The 19,962-nt window shown below is 45.4% G+C and overlaps 1 protein-coding gene across 1 annotated transcript in view; it reads right to left on the reverse strand.

Annotated features, from left to right (window-relative positions):
- Positions 1-3,629: 3,629 nt before the first annotated feature.
- Positions 3,630-19,962, reverse strand: part of LOC115477944 (F-box only protein 33) — a 36,494-nt gene continuing 20,161 nt past the window's right edge. Inside the window, exons 2-3 of the mRNA XM_030215093.1 lie at positions 19,203-19,888; positions 3,630-5,624 (exon numbers count right to left, since the gene is read on the reverse strand). Coding sequence (XP_030070953.1) covers positions 5,353-5,624; positions 19,203-19,821 — 891 coding nt within the window. The 5' untranslated portion in view covers positions 19,822-19,888 and the 3' untranslated portion in view covers positions 3,630-5,352. The remainder of the gene's footprint in view (positions 5,625-19,202; positions 19,889-19,962) is intronic.

Consider the following 19,962-nt stretch of genomic DNA (forward strand, 5'->3'; position numbering starts at 1 on the left):
AGGAGTCCAGTGTAGGCATGCTTTGTGCAATGAAATTCCTGTCTCAAGATGTGTCATTTGTTCCTATTACAAAGGTAAGCCAGCTGCCCAGCATATTAGACTATGACCAGAACACCTATGTAGTAGGACAATATGTAACACACCTCGCCATTAAAAATTGCTTCTCAAATATTCTTTTCTTATCAGCTATTAGTTGGTTCTTTTGACTGCTTTTGTTCTGATTTCTGGACCTTTGCTGTGGCTTGGCTTTGCCTTTCTGTATGCTTCCTATCACAATAGGAATTTTATGGTAGTCCTACCTGATACATTACTTGGAGCCAATGAAGTACATTTTAAAAGTATATTTAGTTAGCTCTCAATGTTTAAAGGAAAGATCCGATTACTAGGTTAGAGGAGCAACAAGATCACAGTATTCTTCATTTAGATCTGAAAAACAATCTCAGACAACAGACTGTTTGGATATATAAGAACCATTGCCATAAGCCTAAGCCTTAGCAAAAGATGCAGAAGGTAGAGGAAGGAAAATGGTTAAAAAAAAATGAAAGAGAAAAACAAGTACAAGCTTTCTTAAAAAGGTGCCTCCCAATAGAGCAATTATAAATATACTTACCCTGGTGCTTAAAAAAAGGTTGGCTGACACCCAAGTTTTCTGATAGTCTGTTTACCCCTTGCCTCTCCTGAATTATGATGCAGGTGGTATTACTGCTTTAAAATAAGTAAGGAAAATGTAAATTTCAAATGGAACGCTAACATACCCCATAAGACTTGAAAAGGAACAAAGGACATACCATGTATTAGATATTTAGAATAGAAAAAAAACTCAGATAACTATACATGTTTGTTTCCTTCATGAATCACTGAAGGAAATAAAAGGGCATTTAACCAATAGGAAATGCCTCCACTCTGTCTAAATATCAAATAGGAGTAGTGTGGCTATCCCTAACATCATAAAGCAGCACACTGACCAATCAGCTTCTGAACTGCTTGTTAAGCAACCTGGTATCACACTGCCAACCAGCAGCTCAAGGCCCTTGTCTTGTTTCTCTTCTAATTCCTGAAAGGAACCTTTCCTCCTTCATTCTAAAAAAAAAAAATTCAAATTAAAAAATGGCGTAGTGTAATATTTTCTAACACACAAATACCCCTTGGCACAGAACAGAATTCATCTCTGCTGTTTGACAACTCAAAGCTGTCAACCTAGACTCCAGGGCAGAAGCTTTTATTACTTTATCCAGGCAACAGTTGAACAAACAGCTAAGCTAAATGAGCTCCCTAAGCATTATTTAAACATCAGTGACCCCCAAGAGTATTAGGCACAGGCAAACAACCAACAGTTGTTATAAGGAAATAGAAAGAAAGTAACCCATGAGAGTACCTAAGATGGGCATGAAAGCTAGAGAGACTTCTGATATTCATACTGTCACAGTACAAAACAATCCCAAATGGATGTTAAAGCTGGCATAACCTGCAATCAACTTTCTCTGCTTCATCAAGCCAGAAGCATGAGGGGAGTGAAACAAGCGAGTCATTGTACCGACTAAAATGTGTGGCAAAAAATCAAGAATCCCACTAGGGAGCCAGACATGGGTAGATGAAATACCAAGGAGCAGGTCCTATCTAACATACATTGAACAATTGAGGGATTCAAAAGATTCTTAAAGCATGTGTTACATATATAAAATGCACTTTACAAAACTGTACGTGTGTATAAGTGCATACGGAGCATGTGTAGGCATTTCCAGAAGAAATGTACACAGCTGTCATTTTGTACTGGAGTATTGTTGTTACTGGACATTATTCTAAGGAATCTATTTTTATGAGTCATGTTCCCAAAACTTTTTGTAGGTGCTATTTTATATTATCTATACACGAAAGGGATAATTTTATAAGTGCACAGCTGGTTACATATAGTGTATTATCTGCTGACAAAAATGACAACTCATCTGCATATGGACACTTCATTTTTAATCTATTCAGTGACCTAACAGTACGGTGACCAAACAGTTGGATGTGGGAGGGGCACTTGATGTGGTATACTTGGATTTCAGCAAAGCCTTTGACACGGTTCCGCACAGGCGACATAAATAAATTGAGTACCCTCGGTGTGGGACCTAGAGTAACTGATTGGGAAAAAAATTGGTTAAATGGTAGGAGACAGAGGGTGGTGGTAAATGGAGCTTGCTCTGAAGAAAAGGAGGTCATCAGTGGAGTACCACAGGGATTGGTCCTAGGACCGGCTCTTTTTAACGTCTTTGTGAGCGATATTGCGGAAGGGCTGTCTGGTAAGGTTTGTCTCTTTGCGGATGATACTAAACTCTGCAACAGGGTGGACACCCTGGAGGGTGTGAGTGACATGAGGAAGGACCTAGCGAAGCTAGAGGAATGGACCGATATTTGGCAACTAAGGTTTAATTCCAAAAAATGCAGGGTCATGCAATTGGGTCGCAAAACTCCAAGGGAACGGTACAGTATAGGCCTATAGGGGGTGTAGTGCTTCAGTGTGCGAAGGAAGAGCGGGACTTGGGGGTGATTGTGTTTGACGACCTTAAAGCTTTCAAACAGGTAGAAAAAGCGACGGCCAAAGCCAGAAGGATGCTTGGGTGCATAAAGAGAGGCATGGCCAGCAGGAAGAAGGAGGTGATAGTGCCGTTGTATAAGTCTCTGGTGAGGAGGCCTCATTTGGAGTACTGCATGCAGTGCTGGAGACCGCACCTACGGAAAGATATAAACAGGATGGAGTCGGTCCAGAGGGTGGCTACGAAATTTGTAAGCGGTCTTGAATGCAAAAATTATAGGGACAGGCTTATGAACCTCAACATGTATACCCTGGAAGAGAGGAGACATGATAGAAACGTTTAAATATCTCAAGGGCATTTATGTACAGGAAGAGAGCATTTTTCAAATGAAGGAGAGCTCTTGAATGAGGGGGCATATGACAAAGTTAAGAGGGAATAGGCTTAGGAGTAACCTAAGGAAGTATTATTTCACAGAAAGGGTGGTGGAGGCGTGAATGGCCTCCCGATGGAGGTGGTGGAGACGAGGAATGTTCCAGAATTTAAAAAGGCATGGGATAAGCATGTGGGATCGCTTAGGAACAGGAAGAATTAGGGATTACAGAGGATGGGCTGACTGGATGGGTCATATGGCCTTTATCTGCCGTCATGTTTCTATGTTTCTATTCTTTGGCAGCTGACAGAGAAAATCTAGTGTCTTAGGGATTTCACTAATAAATCACCAATTATATTTCATAATTACAATTAATTTTTAAAAATTATGTTTACCATGAAACCCATGAAAGTGTACAGAAGACTAAGGCAAATAGCATTCCGTTTATCTATAGATTGCCAATATTAAGGTACCATATACTACATGTGATCAAACGTTTTACTCAATATCTACTAAAAAACAATTTAGGAAATACAAATAATATCTACATCAAACTAAAATTATTGCTAATTAAAAAAATACTGTTTTGGGAAAATAAAATGGCACTAGACAAAAACCAAAGTCATTTTTTTTACCTTGTGTGATATGTGGTTAAGAAGATTGAGGACAATGATGTTCACAACTGCATTTTATTGTCCACTAAAAATGCTTTTGTCGATACGATAAAATGTTTAAACAACAAACACTTTTTAATGCTTTATTCATTGATTAAAAGAATATACATTTAACATGAACCATACAACATCAGTCATTTCAAACATTCGGCTGGTTTCCTTATATTTTCTGTCAGGAAGTACTTAGTTATCTGATCACGTTCATAAGATAAAATCTCACCACATCTGGCATATTCACACACTGTGCCAGCGGATCCACTCTACTGATGTACATATAAAAGCCGCATGGTATGTGCTCACTGGAGACAAAACAGCGCACACCTGTCAAAGGTCATCTTTTTAATATAAGATGGTAAAACCATTTGTAAAACAATATAAACTTTTTCCATAAATAGAATCATATCTGGACATCTGTTGCATAAATTTTGTTTTCCAAAGCTTACATAGAGCAGCCAGGTCTCAGCACTGCTGGGCACCCAGGTTGGCCACTTTTTATGTCATTATTGCAGACTGTCCTTTAACATTAAATGCACAACATTCGTACCACTTAAAACTGGGGTCAGGTGGAAGTCTCACAGAGACCACGTCTGTACCGCGGTTGCCCTGAAACAGTTAAATCAGCTTTTAAAGCCTTTCAGATATAACAAGATTTTAAAACAAACTTCATGGAATGTTCTTCATGCATCATAGCAGCTCATACCTGTGATAGAACAAGCTTTTGTTTCCTCTTCCTATTCTGTACATTCACTCTTCACAGTGAAACAGGTGCATGTTTGTGTAAGTTCTGAGGTTGTGACTGAGCCACAGCACAGCTGTGTACCACAGGTCGAAATTCGACCTTATATATTACAATCTAGCAGTATCTGGCTGGCCAGATGTCGGCCTGCCCCTGCCAGCATGTGGGCACTTCTTCATTTTTAATCTATTCTTTGGCAGCTGACACAGGCGCTGACAGAGAAAATCCAGTGACTTAGTTGCTAGGGATTTCACGACTAATGTTTGCTTGTTAGTGATAAGATTTCCAATTTAAGTATCTAAGTTTATATTTTATCCCACTCAAGAGTATTTTGTTCTCTAAAGCCAATTTGTGTGGACAAACTAAAAAAAAAAAAAGTTAATAGACCACTGAAGGTCTAAGATTCAAAGACTCATACTCTAGGAATTAGGCAGATACTGAAAACACTGCCCAGTGACACAAGTGACTAGTATTATACTAGAAAGAAAATAAGCTGGGAGGCTACAGAAATTCATGTTTCAAAAATATACATATATGAAACAAAAAGTTTAAGGTTTATCCTTCTAAAGAAGTGACCGAGTTGTCTGTCTTTTTTTTTTTTTTTTTTACCAAGTAAACAGCATGCTACTAGATTGCATGACAACAGTGCATCGTATACATACCCACTGGGCTACTGATATTTAAAAAATAATAATTTGGCTCCTGAGCACAGCACTTGGACACAATAGTAAAACACTGCAAATGCAAAGTTACTCGGCAAAAAGCAGTTAGCTTGCAATCTCAGACAACCTCCAGTTGCACCTCCTTAAGTTGTGGCGGAATAGTCCATTAACCGTGAAAGCCCTAAACCATGCCACTGTCAACTTCTAAACCAATACCCGACTACACTCTTTGATCAAGAAGTAGAATATACATATATAATTCTATATAGCTAATACTGATTAGTCACAGCACAAATGGGTTAATTCACACTACTGAAAAAAAACATAATAGGACCCTACTTGCATATGTAACCACAGGAAAAGGTAAATGATAATAATAATAATAAAAAAAAAGTTAAACGCCTTCGCTGAAGCTTTGCATCTCCCTGTAAAAGTGCCGAGCTGGCTCAGTAAAGACACTGAGCAGTTCAATGTCCATGACTGCATGCCAAGGTCGTCCCAATCCTAAAGATACCTGCTCAATAAGGTTGTGCACTGGATCAACATCCTGATCAGCCAGCTCACCTTGATCAAAATCGATGCTTTCTTCTGTCACTTCTAGCACTTTCAAATCGGAGCCACGGAGACGGGCAATTGCAATAAGATTATGAGCCCACACTGTGTAACCTTGAAGAGGAAAAGAAAAACAGAATTTGTGCATGGCCTTTGGAAATATATACATCTTTTTCCGCTTCTAGCAACATTTTCTTTGCATCAGGAAGAACATACTCTTCAATTTAACGCAGCACCCATATGACAAGTCTACTAAACTGATTATGCGCTATTTCCTACTTATACAAAAGCAAGCAGACCTTGTGGCTCAGTAGTCGTCACATGGACAGGCTCCCTTTCCTTTATTATGGTTCCAATTCTAGAACCAAAAAGGAAGATAATGTCTGGAATACTGGAGGCAGCACTGAGAATTTGCACATGATTGGAAAAGATCTAGAGGCCATGGGTAGGACAGGATCAAGAGACTGACTAAAAGGCACGATGGCTGGTGATGGGAAGGGAAGGATAAGCTGTTAAGCCTGGGAATTTTTATTGCATCTATCCAAAGTGCTAGAGAATAAAGAAGGAAAACAGGATGCAGTCTATGGGCTAATCAGTTTTTCTGCTGTCATTTACTATGTAATTCATAAGGGATGATATCAAGGTGGAGAAAGATAAGTTCCAGAAGAGGTTGAAAGACTTTGGACATTGGTAGAGGAGTTAGTCTCTGGAGGGGCTATAGAGAGGCATTTTCAATATGACGTCTAAGTTGGACTTTGGACATTTTGCGCTAATTGTCCCAAATCTGAATAGGAAATATAGCCTTTTTCAAAACAGCAAAACGTCTTTTTTTTCTTTCGAAAATGGCCACATGTTAGATGGTTTTGTGCTCTGTGCGTTTATCTTTTTTTTGTCCATTTTCGAAAAAAACAAAAAACAAAACGTCCAAGTACAAAACCCACAAAATCAAGCCATTGGGATGTAAAAGGAGCCAACACAGACATCCCAGGAGAGCAATGGGGAACTGCTGTGACCTTCATATAAAAGCTCCCAGATACACATTTAACCACTATGCCCTTATCTTGTCTGCTGATACCTCCAAAGCTCACCACCCCCATCTGTGCACCACTACAATAGCCCTTATGGGTGAAGGGGTCACCTATATGTGAGTACAGTAGATTTTTGGTCAGTCTTGGAGGGCTCACACTTTCCATCACAAGTGTGACAGACAGGTAGCGTGAGATATGGGCCTGGGTCGCCCTTCTCCACAATCCACTGCACTGACCACTCACTATACTACTCCAGGCACCTGGCTTGCTGCTCTAATAGAACTGGCTATAACATCTGAAGCTGTCATAGAGGCTGGTAAGTACTACTTTTATTCCCATCCTTGGGGAGTGAGAAGGGGGGGGGGGGGGGGGAGGTCAGTGACCACTGGGGGAGCAAGGGGGGGAGTCATCCCTGATTCCTTCCAGTGGTCAGCTGTTAATTTGGGGCACCTTTCTGTGCCTTATTTGTTCTAAAAAACGGGTCGAGATCAAAACGTTCAAGTTTTAGCCCTAAACGTTTTCTTTTTGTTCCATTACGGCTATAAAATGCCCGAGTGTTAGGAATGCCCTAAGCCCGCCCTAATTCCACCCCTGATATGCCCCCTTGTGATCTGGAAACACTGCAGACAAATTGCACAGACCTCCAGCCCCCCTGTCGCTTGGGGCAGCCCAGACCTGTCAAAACAAGTGAAGGATTATGCTGAGCGCATGCTCAGGCACAATTCTCCCGCACTTCTACCCCATGATCAGAGATAATTGCGTGCTTAAATTTGCATGCAATTATCTCTGATCATAGGTCTAATAACACCCCGCGCTGTTCCAGCGCTATATTTGGAACGCTGTTTGGAACAGCGCTGGGTTTTGATCATCTGCTTGTAAATGCTTAACATCCTATTTTATATCTATGGATCATGTAGCACAGCGTGCTAAGCTTTAGTGAAAACGCCCCAAAGTGACTAAGGGGTAGATGCAATAACAAAAACGTTAAAGCCCTTCCCTTACCAATTCCTTAGTGAATTGGTAAGAAATGGGCATGCATCAAGGTAATCGTACGCAAATGAGCTGCTCGCTGCTAGCTCATTTGCATACAATTTCCTTCCAAGCCAGTCGGCCAGCTGAGCATACGCAGAGCAGCCAAGTGTTATGCTGGCTGCTCTGCACATGCCAAGGATGTCCTTAATGGACGTCCTTCACTCAAAAAACAACAGGGGTGTTAGCAGCACGTTCAATGCCCCTCCTCCAGGTCTCTCTCAGCCAATCACAGCACGTTTAGCTGTCACGGGTGTCAGCTAAACGCGCTGTGATTGGCTTTTCATCCATGGGCCGGAGGGAGGGACAGATGCGATGAGACAGTGCAGCAAGGACTCGGGAACCTCCCCAGCACAGATAACAGCTGCAGTTCACGATTGCACCTTCCTCTTGTCCTCTGAACTCCACTTTTCTCCTTTAAATAAAAAAACTTAGCAATCCGCGAACCCTTCTGTGCAGAACCAGCCGAACCCCTGGCAACAGGATCACAGTCAAGCCTTTGTCCCGATCACAACAAATCCATTCAAGAAAAAGATTTTGGAAGTGCTCTCTGTAGGTTTTAGAATGCAGCTGATTATGTGGGAGTTGTATTTCTGGAGAATGTAATGTAGCATGCCTCTCCCTTTCTCTGTGATTGGCTGAGAGGCCGTGGGGGGGCCTCACAATCGTCCATTAGTCCTCTCAAGGAGCTTCAGCTGGCGATGAGGAAGGGGGACAAAGCTCCTTCATTCAACTTTTAAAGCAATGATTAAAATAAGTAGTAGCCCTTCACTTGGAGAAAGCTGCAAACGTCCAAGTGCTTGTCAGGGGCGTCCTTTTTTGTTTTTGTGAGTGAAGGATGTCCATGTTAGGTACTTTAGAAGGACGTCCCTGACGAGCACTTGGACTTTTTTTTTTTCAAGATTGTCATCCTTCTCAGACGTTTTTGGAGCTCGCTATAGGTATTGTTCAGCTCTGCAAGAATTTTCCGGGGAGGTTTGAGCAGGAAAATAGCCCCCCCCCCCCCCAAAAGACAGCTGTAGGTTTGTATGCTTTTGTTTCCTTCCGATTCCCTCATAGCAGCCCCAACGAGAGATGCAGACCTCCCATTAGGTTTTCCATGGTAAGGGGATTGGAAAACGGTAGTACATTGCATCGCATACACATCTCTCTATATAAAACGCACCTCCAACATTCTAATGAAGCCTCAAGTTTCCCAACATTCTAAATGTGTCATGGTGTAGATCGCTTTTTCTCCATGAGTGTCTGCCCCGCCATCGCGTCACAACGTGACCCCTTGGGATCTCCTACTTCTTTTCCAAAACACCTTGACGGAGGGGGGGGGGGGGGGGGGGGGGCCCAGCTGCACACATTCTTTCTCACACACACACACTCACACACACAGCCTCAAACTATGTCATACACACCCACACTCGCACATTCACTCCATCTCTCTCTCTCACACAGTCACTCTCACACGCACTCTCCACTGAAAACCTTGCTAGCGCCCGTTTCATTGGTCTCAGAAACGGGCCTTTTTTTACTAGTTATAATACTAATTTGCTCATCTGCATTCCGTTTTCGTTAGCTGCTACTGTGACAGGACAATGCCCTTTTGTGCATGTCCCTGTTTACTACTTGCGCGTTTAAATTGGCTAGAACCAGTTTAAAAACCACATTGCTGGCTCGTTAAGGTTAGTGCATCTAGCCCTAAGTCTCTGTTCCCCTTTGAAACACAGCTCCTAAAATATTTCTAACTTGGATTCATTTTCCAGACACTACTGAGCATTGTTCTTAGTTTTTGCAAACCACTGTCTACTGAAACCAGAGATAAAAGCAAAAGAAAACAACTGGGGTTGAAAGGTTTTAGGCCAAGGAAAGGCCACTACTACCCCAAAGTTGAAAGGTGCTGCTGGGTCAAACGGAGCAGCTGCCGCAAGGCTTGTGGAGAAACATCCTGCTGCTGGGCTGACAAACAGAGAAGTAACAGGCAGCCTGGTGGGTTGGTGAAGGAAGATTTAAAACAACTGGGGGAAAGGGCAAGGCTGGTGGGAAGATAAGAGAAACTGGCAGAAGGATGAGTGGAAAGAAGTGAGCTGGGCTATTTTACAGTATTCTAAGTTTTATTTCCAAGTTTTGCAGCAGATGATCCCAATTGGAGCATACTATCAATCAACAGCACAGGTGAGAAGAATCTCTGATGCTGATTGTTTCAATATTAAGCAGGTGCCATGGTACTAGCTGTCATTGTTTAACTTTCGCACTGTGGTTTGCAATGCAAGTCTGTGGCTTTTAGTGTTTGTTTTTGTTTATTTTTAAAATAAGTCTTTTTATTAGTTTCATTTTATTATCCATTGCAGTTTTAAACATCTAGGGTTTCTATTTCCTTCTGCTTTTGAAGCAGGTGTTGTATACCTCTTTTAAAATAATTTTTTAGGAAGATAAGGTTACCAGATATCCCCTACAGGTAGATATGATTTTGTTTATTACATTTGCTATTGGTTTTAAATGTATTATGTTTCCAGCCCCTGCAAGAAATAATTTTGTTGTATGTTATGAAGCTGGTGCAAACCAGCTGTTTTTATATATTCTTTTGTTTCCTAATATTTCTTCAAGTGGTGTTGCTCATTGGCTCTCTAGTAAAGATGTGAGTGACCATAGAGTGTGCCCCAAGGTACAACTAATTTTTTTTTTTTTTTATAATGCCATACATAGGAGTTCGTACATAGAAGCTTGTTTCTGGCTCTTGCACTTTTTTTTTGTTTTCTTTCTTAGTTCTCTTTGATGTCCTGTTTTACTAATATTATTTCACTATTTCATAAGGTTGTTTTTTCAGTCAATGCTGTCTCAGTTGATATTTGCTCCCATCCTTTGTAGATGACACTATATTAACTTTTTTTTTCAGCTACATTACCTGGACAAAGGCGTTTCTGCTAAAATACATTGGGCTAATTTTCATAGAATGTATTTGTTATATTGATTTACATAACCAATTTTTTGGACTTAATATAAATCAACTGTAGCATGTCTATGGCTAGCCACTAATATTCAGAGACACTCAGGGGTCCTTTTACTAAGGTGCACCGAAAAGTGGCCTGTGCTGGTGTAGATGTGTGTATTGGACGTGCGCAGGTCCATTTTCAGCGTAAATAAAAATTGGCCTGCGCCCATTTTGGGCCTGAGACCTTACCGCCACCCACTGACCTAGCGGTAAAGTCTCATGCGTTAACCGGGCAGTAATGGTCTACGCGCGTACAATGCCGATTACCTTCCGGCGCACTTAGTGGATGCGCGTAAAAAATTAAATTGCTGCCTGGGCCACACGGTAGCCAGATGGTTGTTCAAAACTGACATGCGTAGGACGCGGGTAGGTGCCTAAGCAGCTTAGTAAAAGGGCCCCTTAACCGGTCAATACTGCTGAATATTCGCAGTTAGCGCCCGAGTCAAAACTGACTAACTTGTGGTTGTTCCAGGGGAAGAGTTGGCACTTATGTGGTTAAGTGCCGATATTCAGCTGCATAAATCTCAGTCCTATCTAAATGGTTCAGTTTATGCGATCAAGACCTGAATACTGAACTTAACCACATAAGTTTTAGTGGCCAACACACAACCGAATATTCCATGCTGATGCCTGGACACAGACCGGCACTGAATATCTGGGAATACAGCTGGCGATAGACATAAAATCGCTGTCACCTGCTGAATATTGGCCGGAAAATTTTTAAAAGCTCTGGCAAATAATATGTCTTTTCCCATTGAGAAACAGCTGTGCTCAACTGTAAAGATGTCACATGGCGAGCTTCATTTAAAAGAGAGGGAGGGTGCTTCCTACTTCTTTTAGAGTGTGTTTGACTACTGCATTCTTAGTATAGTATTTCCATAATCACTCTGCATTGGAGACCAGTAGTGATTTCCACCCCTAATCTTGGAGCCTTGTTAGAAGGTGTCTTTTTCAGTAAGTAAGACCTCTTTGCTAACATCAGAAAGCAAGTGTATATAAGTATATTTAATCTATATTCACTGGACTGCCTGAAAACCTGACTTATTAGGAAAGATTGCAGCACCAGGTCAAACACAGAAGTAAAACACTTAAACTGGTATTTTGCTTAGAGCAAACAAGATTAAGACCCACTACTCTAAAATAGAAAAAAAAACCCTCTCCATTATGGTTCCACAAAACGATGCAACATTTCACATATAAGCTTAGATCCAATTGTTATAGACAAACAACTAATCATATTCAAATGCAGATTATTAAGATGGTATTGCTCTTGTCCTTTGTAAGAAGAAAAAGCACACCTGCCCCATGATGATGACAACATTCTTCTAAAAGCTTACTTTTAGCTACATTAAAAAGACACAATAGCAAAAAAAAAAACAAAAAAAAAAAAAAAATGATATAGGCTACAGCCAATAGAGCCAAATTTGGTCTACAACTAGTGCAAATGGTTGAGACTTTACAGCTAGAATTTCGTTAGGCCTTTAAGTGGATCACCCTAAATGTAATCCAGCAGCCTGCTGAACCTTTCCCATTCAGTAAGACACTCCTCTGTAGCCCTAATGTAAAGATATGCAAATATCTTTTTAGGCTCAATGACACTAAGTATGAGAAATTCAGGTTTGATTCCCAAGCCCCAGCTGAGGCTAAGGATGTTATGAGAGCAAGTGCCACAGACCCCACCCCGAGTCATTAGTGACCATACCAAGGTACATGTGTAATTGGATTAGGAAAAAGCCAGTGTCTGTTGATCCTAAGGATTGTTAGTATAGTTGCTGAGCTACACAGGCACAGAGGCAAAAGCCCTGGGCAGTTATGAGTGAGGTTTCTTGAAGACACATAGCAGAAAGCAGCTGATTTAACTGAGCTGGAAACTCAGATTTCTATTTATTGAATTTGACAACATACAGTAGATCAATATAATAAATCATACTGGAGAGATAAAAATAGACACTCAAATGAAGGGGAAAAAAACCACCCCTGAAATAGGAACATACCTGGAGCCAGGATTTAGTGCTTGTCTGAACATAACACAGCATTCAGCTTTCACCACTCAACCACAAGAGTGAGACAATACTTGAGTGAGTATGGATCAAGATATTTGCCTTTTGATTCCATATTCATTTAAATTACCCAAGAAAAAGCAATTTGTAACTTACAGCACTTAAAATGACTGGCATATATACCCTATTTTAATTGCTTTTGTTCAACTGAAAATGGTTTCACCTTGTTGATGTCATAATTGCTAGCCCCTCCCACTCAGATACACCACATACTTCAGATATTGTACTGTTTACGCTTAATGGAAGATAAAAGCGAATGCTACATACCTGTAGAAGGTATTCTCCGAGGACAGCAGGCTGATTGTTCTCACTGATGGGTGACGTCCACGGCAGCCCCTCCAATCAGAAACTTCACTAGCAAAGGCCTTTGCTAGTCCTCGCGCGCCCATGCGCACCACGCATGCGCGGCCGTCTTCCCGCCCGAACCGGCTCGTGTTCGTCAGTCCCATATGTAGCAAGACAAAGACAAGGGAAGACACAACTCCAAAGGGGAGGCGGGCGGGTTTGTGAGAACAATCAGCCTGCTGTCCTCGGAGAATACCTTCTACAGGTATGTAGCATTCGCTTTCTCCGAGGACAAGCAGGCTGCTTGTTCTCACTGATGGGGTATCCCTAGCCCCCAGGATCACTCAAAACAACAACCATGGTCAATTGGGCCTCGCAACGGTGAGGGCATAACTGAGATTGACCTAACAATTTATCCAACTGACTGAGAGTGCAGCCTGGAACAGAATAAACATGGGCCTAGGGGGGGTGGAGTTGGATTCTAAACCCCGAACAGATTCTGAAGCACTGACTGCCCGAACCGACTGTCACGTCGGGTATCCTGCTGCAGGCAGTAATGAGATGTGAATGTGTGGACAGATGACCACGTCGCAGATTTGCAAATCTCTTCAATAGTGGCTGACTTCAAGTGGGCTACCGACGCTGCCATGGCTCTAACATTATGAGCCGTGAGTGGAGGAGTGGCCTAGTGGTTAGGGTGTGGTTAGGTGTGCAGCTGACGTTCAGCAGGGCAGGAATGAGGACGGGGAAAGAATGTTGGCAAGTCAATTGACTGGTTCAGATGGAACTCCGACACAACCTTTGGCAAGAACTTAGGGTGAGCGCGGAGGACTACTCTCTTATGATGAAATTTGGTGTAAGGGGCCTGGGCTACCAGGGCCTGAAGCTCACTGACTCTACGAGCTGAAGTAACTGCCACCAAGAAAATGACCTTCCAGGTCAAGTACTTCAGATGGCAGGAGTTCAGTGGCTCAAAAGGAGGTTTCATCAGCTGGGTGAGAACGACATTGAGATCCCATGACACTGTAGGAGGTTTGACGGGGGGCTTTGACAAAAGCAAACCTCTCATGAAGCGAACAACTAAAGGCTGTCCTGAGATCGGCTTACCTTCTACACGGTAATGGTATGCACTAATTGTGCTAAGGTGAACCCTTACAGAGTTGGTCTTGAGACCAGACTCAGACAAGTGCAGAAGGTATTCAAGCAGGGTCTGTGTAGGACAAGAGCGAGGATCTAGGGCCTTGCTGTCACACCAGACGGCAAACCTCCTCCATAGAAAGAAGTAACTCCTCTTAGTGGAATCTTTCCTGGAAGCAAGCAAGATGCGGGAGACACCCTCTGACAGACCCAAAGAGGCAAAGTCTACGCTCTCAACATCCAGGCCGTGAGAGCCAGAGACCGGAGGTTGGGATGCAGAAGCGCCCCTTCGTCCTGTGTGATGAGGGTCGGAAAACACTCCAATCTCCACGGTTCTTCGGAGGATAACTCCAGAAGAAGAGGGAACCAGATCTGACGCGGCCAAAAAGGAGCGATCAGAATCATGGTGCCTCGATCTTGCTTGAGTTTCAACAAAGTCTTCCCGACCAGAGGTATGGGAGGATAAGCATACAGCAGACCTTCCCCCCAGTCCAGGAGGAAGGCATCCGATGCCAGTCTGCCGTGGGCCTGAAGCCTGGAACAGAACTGAGGGACTTGGTGGTTGGCTCGAGATGCAAAGAGATCAAGGGGGTGCCCCACACCTGGAAGATCTGGCGCACTACTCAGGAATTGAGCGTGAGGTTGCATAATCCTGCTCAACCTGTCGGCCAGACTGTTGTTTACGCCTGCCAGATATGTGGCTTGGAGCACCATGCCGTGACGGCGAGCCCACAGCCACATGCTGACGGCTTCCTGACACGAGATCCGGTGCCCCCCCTGCTTGTTGATGTAATACATGGCAACCTGGTTGTCTGTCTGAATTTGGATAATTTGGTGGGACAGCCAATCTCTGAAAGCCTTCAGAGCGTTCCAGACCGCTTGTAACTCCAGAAGATTGATCTGCAGATCGCGTTCCTGGAGGGACCAGCTTCCCTGGGTGTGAAGCCCATCGACATGAGCTCCCCACCCCAGGAGAGACGCATCCGTAGTCAGCACTTTTTGTGGCTGAGGAATTTGGAAAGGACGTCCCAGAGTCAAATTGGACCAAATCGTCCACCAATACAGGGATTTGAGAAAACTCGTGGACAGGTGGATCACGTCTTCTAGATCCCCAGCAGCCTGAAACCACTGGGAAGCTAGGGTCCATTGAGCAGATCGCAGGTGAAGGCGGGCCATGGGAGTCACATGAACTGTGGAGGCCATGTGGCCCAGCAATCTCAACATCTGCCGAGCTGTGATCTGCTGGGACGCTCGCACCCGCGAGACGAGGGACAACAAGTTGTTGGCTCTCGTCTCTGGAAGATAGGCACGAGCCGTCCGAGAATCCAGCAGAGCTCCTATGAATTCGAGTCTCTGTACTGGGAGAAGATGGGACTTTGGATAATTTATCACAAACCCCAGTAGCTCCAGGAGGCGAATAGTCATCTGCATGGACTGTAGAGCTCCTGCCTCGGATGTGTTCTTCACCAGCCAATCGTCGAGATAAGGGAACACATGCACTCCCAGCCTGCGAAGCGCCGCTGCTACTACAGCCAGGCACTTCGTGAACACTCTGGGCGCAGAGGCGAGCCCAAAGGGTAGCACACAGTACTGCAAGTGACGTGTGCCCAGCTGAAATCGCAGATACTGTCTGTGAGCTGGCAGTATCGGGATGTGGGTGTAGGCGTCCTTCAAGTCCAGAGAGCATAGCCAGTCATTTTCCTGAATCATGGGAAGAAGGGTGCCCAGGGAAAGCATCCTGAACTTTTCCTTTACCAGATATTTGTTCAGGGCCCTTAGGTCTAGGATGGACGCATCCCCCCTGTTTTCTTTTCCACAAGGAAGTACCTGGAATAGAATCCCAGCCCTTCTTGCCCGGATGGCACGGGCTCGACCGCATTGGCGCTGAGAAGGGCGGAGAGTTCCTCTGCAAGTACCTGCTTGTGCTGGAAGCTGTAAGACTGAGCTCCCAGTGGGCAATTTGGAGGCTTGGAGGCCAAATTGAGGGTGTATCCTTGCCGGACTATTTGAAGAACCCACTGATCGGAGGTTATGAGAGGCCACCTTTGGTGAAAAACTTTCAACCTCCCCCCGACCGGCAGATCGCCCGGCACTGACACGTTGATGTCGGCTATGCTCTGCTGGAGCCAGTCAAAAGCTCGCCCCTTGCTTTTGCTGGGGAGCCGAGGGGCCTTGCTGAGGCGCACACTGCTGACGAGAGCGAGCGCGCTGGGGCTTAGCCTGGGCCGCAGGCTGTCGAGAAGGAGGATTGTACCTACGCTTACCAGAAGAGTAGGGAACAGTCTTCCTTCCCCCATAAAAACGTCTACCTGTGGAGGTAGAAGCTGAAGGCTGCCGGCGGGAGAACTTGTCGAAAGCGGTATCCCGCTGGTGGAGCTGCTCTACCACCTGTTCGACCTTCTCTCCAAAAATACTGTCCGCACGGCAAGGGAGTCCGCAATCCGCTACTGGATCCTATTCTCCAGGTCGGAGGCACGCAACCATGAGAGTCTGCGCATCACCACACCTTGAGCAGCGGCCCTGGACGCAACATCAAAGGTATCATATACCCCTCTGGCCAGGAATTTTCTGCACGCCTTCAGCTGCCTGACCACCTCCTGAAATGGCTTGACTTCCTCAGGAGGGAGCTTGTCCACCAAGCCCGCCAACTGCCGCACATTGTTCCGCATGTGTATGCTCGTGTAGAGCTGGTAAGACTGAATTTTGGCCACGAGCATAGAGGAATGGTAGGCCTTCCTCCCAAAGGAGTCTAAGGTTCTAGAGTCTTTGCCTGGGGGCGCTGAAGCATGCTCCCTAGAACTCTTAGCCTTCTTTAGGGCCAAATCCACAACTCCAGAGTCGTGAGGCAACTGAGTGCGCATCAGCTCTGGGTCCCCATGGATCCGGTACTGGGACTCGATCTTCTTGGGAATGTGGGGATTACTTAGAGGCTTGGTCCAGTTCGCCAGCAATGTCTTTTTTAGGACATGATGCATGGGTACTGTGGACGCTTCCTTAGGTGGAAAAGGATAGTCCAGGAGCTCAAACATTTCAGCCCTGGGCTCGTCCTCCACAACCACCGGGAAGGGGATGGCCGTAGACATCTCCCGGACAAAGGCCGCAAAAGACAGACTCTCGGGAGGAGAAAGCTGCCTTTCAGGGGAGGGAGTGAGATCAGAAGGAAGGCCATCAGACTCCTCGTCAGAGAAATATCTGATGTCCTCCTCCTCCTCCCACGAGGCCTCACCATCGGTATCAGACACAAGTTCATGAACCTGTGTCTGAAGCCATGCCCGGCTCGACTCCGTAGAACCACGGCCACGGTGGGAGCGTCGAGAGGTAGACTCTCTCGCCCGCACCGGCGAAGCTCCCTCCGCCGACGTCATCAGGGAGCCTTCCTGGGAGGCGACCGCAGTCGGTACCGCAAGCGGCACCGATGTCGGAGACCTCACCCCGGGCAAGGGGCCAGCTGGCGCCTCACTCGACGGTACCGGTGGCGCAAGCACCCCCGGTACCGGAGGGAAAGGGCGCAACAGCTCTCCCAGGATCTCTGGGAGAACGGCCCGGAGACTCTCGTGCAGGGCGGCTGTGGAGAAAGACATGGAAGCCGATTCAGGTGTCGAAGTCAGAGTCTGTTCCGGGCGTGGAGGCTGTTCCGGGCTGTCCAAGGTGGAGCGCATCGACACCTCCTGAACAGAGGGTGAGCGGTCCTCCCGGTGCCGATGCCTGCTGGGTGCCGACTCCCTCGGTGACCCAGAGCTCTCGGTACCGACGCGGGAAGGAGACCGGTGACATGCTTCTTTGACTTTTTCAAACGAAGCATGTCACCGGAGCTTCCCGGTACCGACGAGGATGACGTAGAATCCAGCCGTCGCTTCCTCGGGGCCGAGGCCAAAGAAGGTCGGTCTTGGGGGGGGGGGGGGGGGGGGGGGGGCTGTACCGCAGAAGCCCTCAGGGTAGGGGAGACCCACCGAAGGCTCACCGCCACCAGCAGGGGAATGGACAGCCCTCACCTGCACTCCAGTCGAAGCACCACCGTCCGACAACATCAGCACTAGTGGAGGTCCCGGTACCACCGACGCAGCCTTCCGACGTCTCGGCCCCGACGATGCAGAGGGTCGATGCCTTGATGCAATCGATACTGTCGCGGCTGAGGGCGGAGGTCTTGACGCTGTCGACGTCGATGCACTCGATACTCCCGGTGCAGATGCCGACGAAGAGCCTGAGAACAACACGTTCCACTGGGCCAATCTCGCTACCTGAGTCCTTTTTTGTAAAAGGGCGCAAAGACTACAGGCCTGCGGGCGGTGCCCAGCCCCCAGACACTGAAGACACGACGCGTGCCTATGAGTGAGCGAGATTACCCGGTGCGCACTTCTTGAAGCCGCTGGGAGACTTTGATGACATGGGCGGAAAAATCACGCCGGCGAAATCAAAACTCGTAATTGCGGTAAGGCACCAAAAAGAGGGGGAGAAAAAACTCGACCCGAGGCCTCAAAAGGGCCTACCCCGAAAACGAAAGAAAACTTAACGGGGCAAAAAACTGGAAATACGGGAAGGGGAAAAAGACCGAAAGGCCCTTCTCCGAAATCCCTTTTGTTTTTTAGAAGCGAAAGTCAAAAAGACGCGCGAGGGTCAACTTAAGGGGCGCGAACGGCGCAAACACGACCGTACCGAGCGCGGACAAAAGAAGACTGACGAACACGAGCCGGTTCGGGCGGGAAGACGGCCGCGCATGCGCGGTGCGCATGGGCGCGCGAGGACTAGCAAAGGCCTTTGCTAGTGAAGTTTCCGATTGGAGGGGCTGCCATGGACGTCACCCATCAGTGAGAACAAGCAGCCTGCTTGTCCTCGGAGAATAATCTATTATAACCCTGCTAGTAAGGAGGTGTTGCATTGGTTCGGAATGGGAATGTGATATAGAAGAGTGAAAGGCTTCCATAATAGTTTGCGGGCCTCTCCTAGTTATGTAACAATTGAACTTAATAGCTGTACATTTTAAAGACAATGTCTAAAAATATGGATATTTGATTTCCAGTACTTATACACTTGAATCTCCCAGAATGAATTTAGCATTTAAAACAGCTGAAAATTAAAATAATAATTAAAAAAAACCCCAACAGAATGCCTACAATATTCCCTCACACTCATATTTCAAGCCATTTAACTTTGTTTTTGCATGGATCTCACCTACCATGAACAGCTAGAAGGGAGAGTCGTGTGCACTTCCAGGCCAAGAGAACCAAGGGATCTTCATTTCGGTTATCACTGAGGTCAGGAAATCCAGACATGTCCAGTACATCGTTCATTAGGATAAAGTGAGTGAGGAACTTGGCATACTGCCTGGAGAGGAGGTCAACAATAGCCCCTGAAACACAGGTGATGTAACTGTCAAAATGAATCCGCTCTAAGGGTATGCTGGGCTTAAGAATCCTCAGCATGTCATCACTCTTGATGTCAAAAGCCATCATGTAGACACGGAGGTTTGTGCTGTGCCGTGTCAGAGCTTTCCAGTCCTCATCTTCTGGCATTTTGTCCAAGGATTTGTTCTTCAAGGAAATATTGTGGACCAAGAGAGACAGTCGATGCAAAGGCACGTGGTTACTGCTAGCCAGGATTCTTGCCATTTCAGCGGTGAAGTCACAGAAATCCAAAGCCAGAGAGCGGAGATTCACAAAGCGCTCCAGCTCAACAGCTGTGATTAGAGTGGTATTACCAGGGATGTGGTTGTCCAGTAAACTCAGATGTTCAATGGTGTTGGCGATGGGATTTGACAGAGATGATAGTGATGTGGGAGTTACTATTGCTAGCATAAACCCACAGGACAACCATTTTAATTGCCTGCTGTTACCCAGTATTTCTTCAAACAGCTGTTGTATTCTGCAAGTACAATAAAGGGAAGAAAAACAATACCTTTTAACTTATATATATTACATTAGTATGCATTATTATAT

This window comes from Microcaecilia unicolor, chromosome 9 (assembly GCF_901765095.1).
Source record: "Microcaecilia unicolor chromosome 9, aMicUni1.1, whole genome shotgun sequence".
NCBI lineage: Eukaryota > Metazoa > Chordata > Amphibia > Gymnophiona > Siphonopidae > Microcaecilia > Microcaecilia unicolor.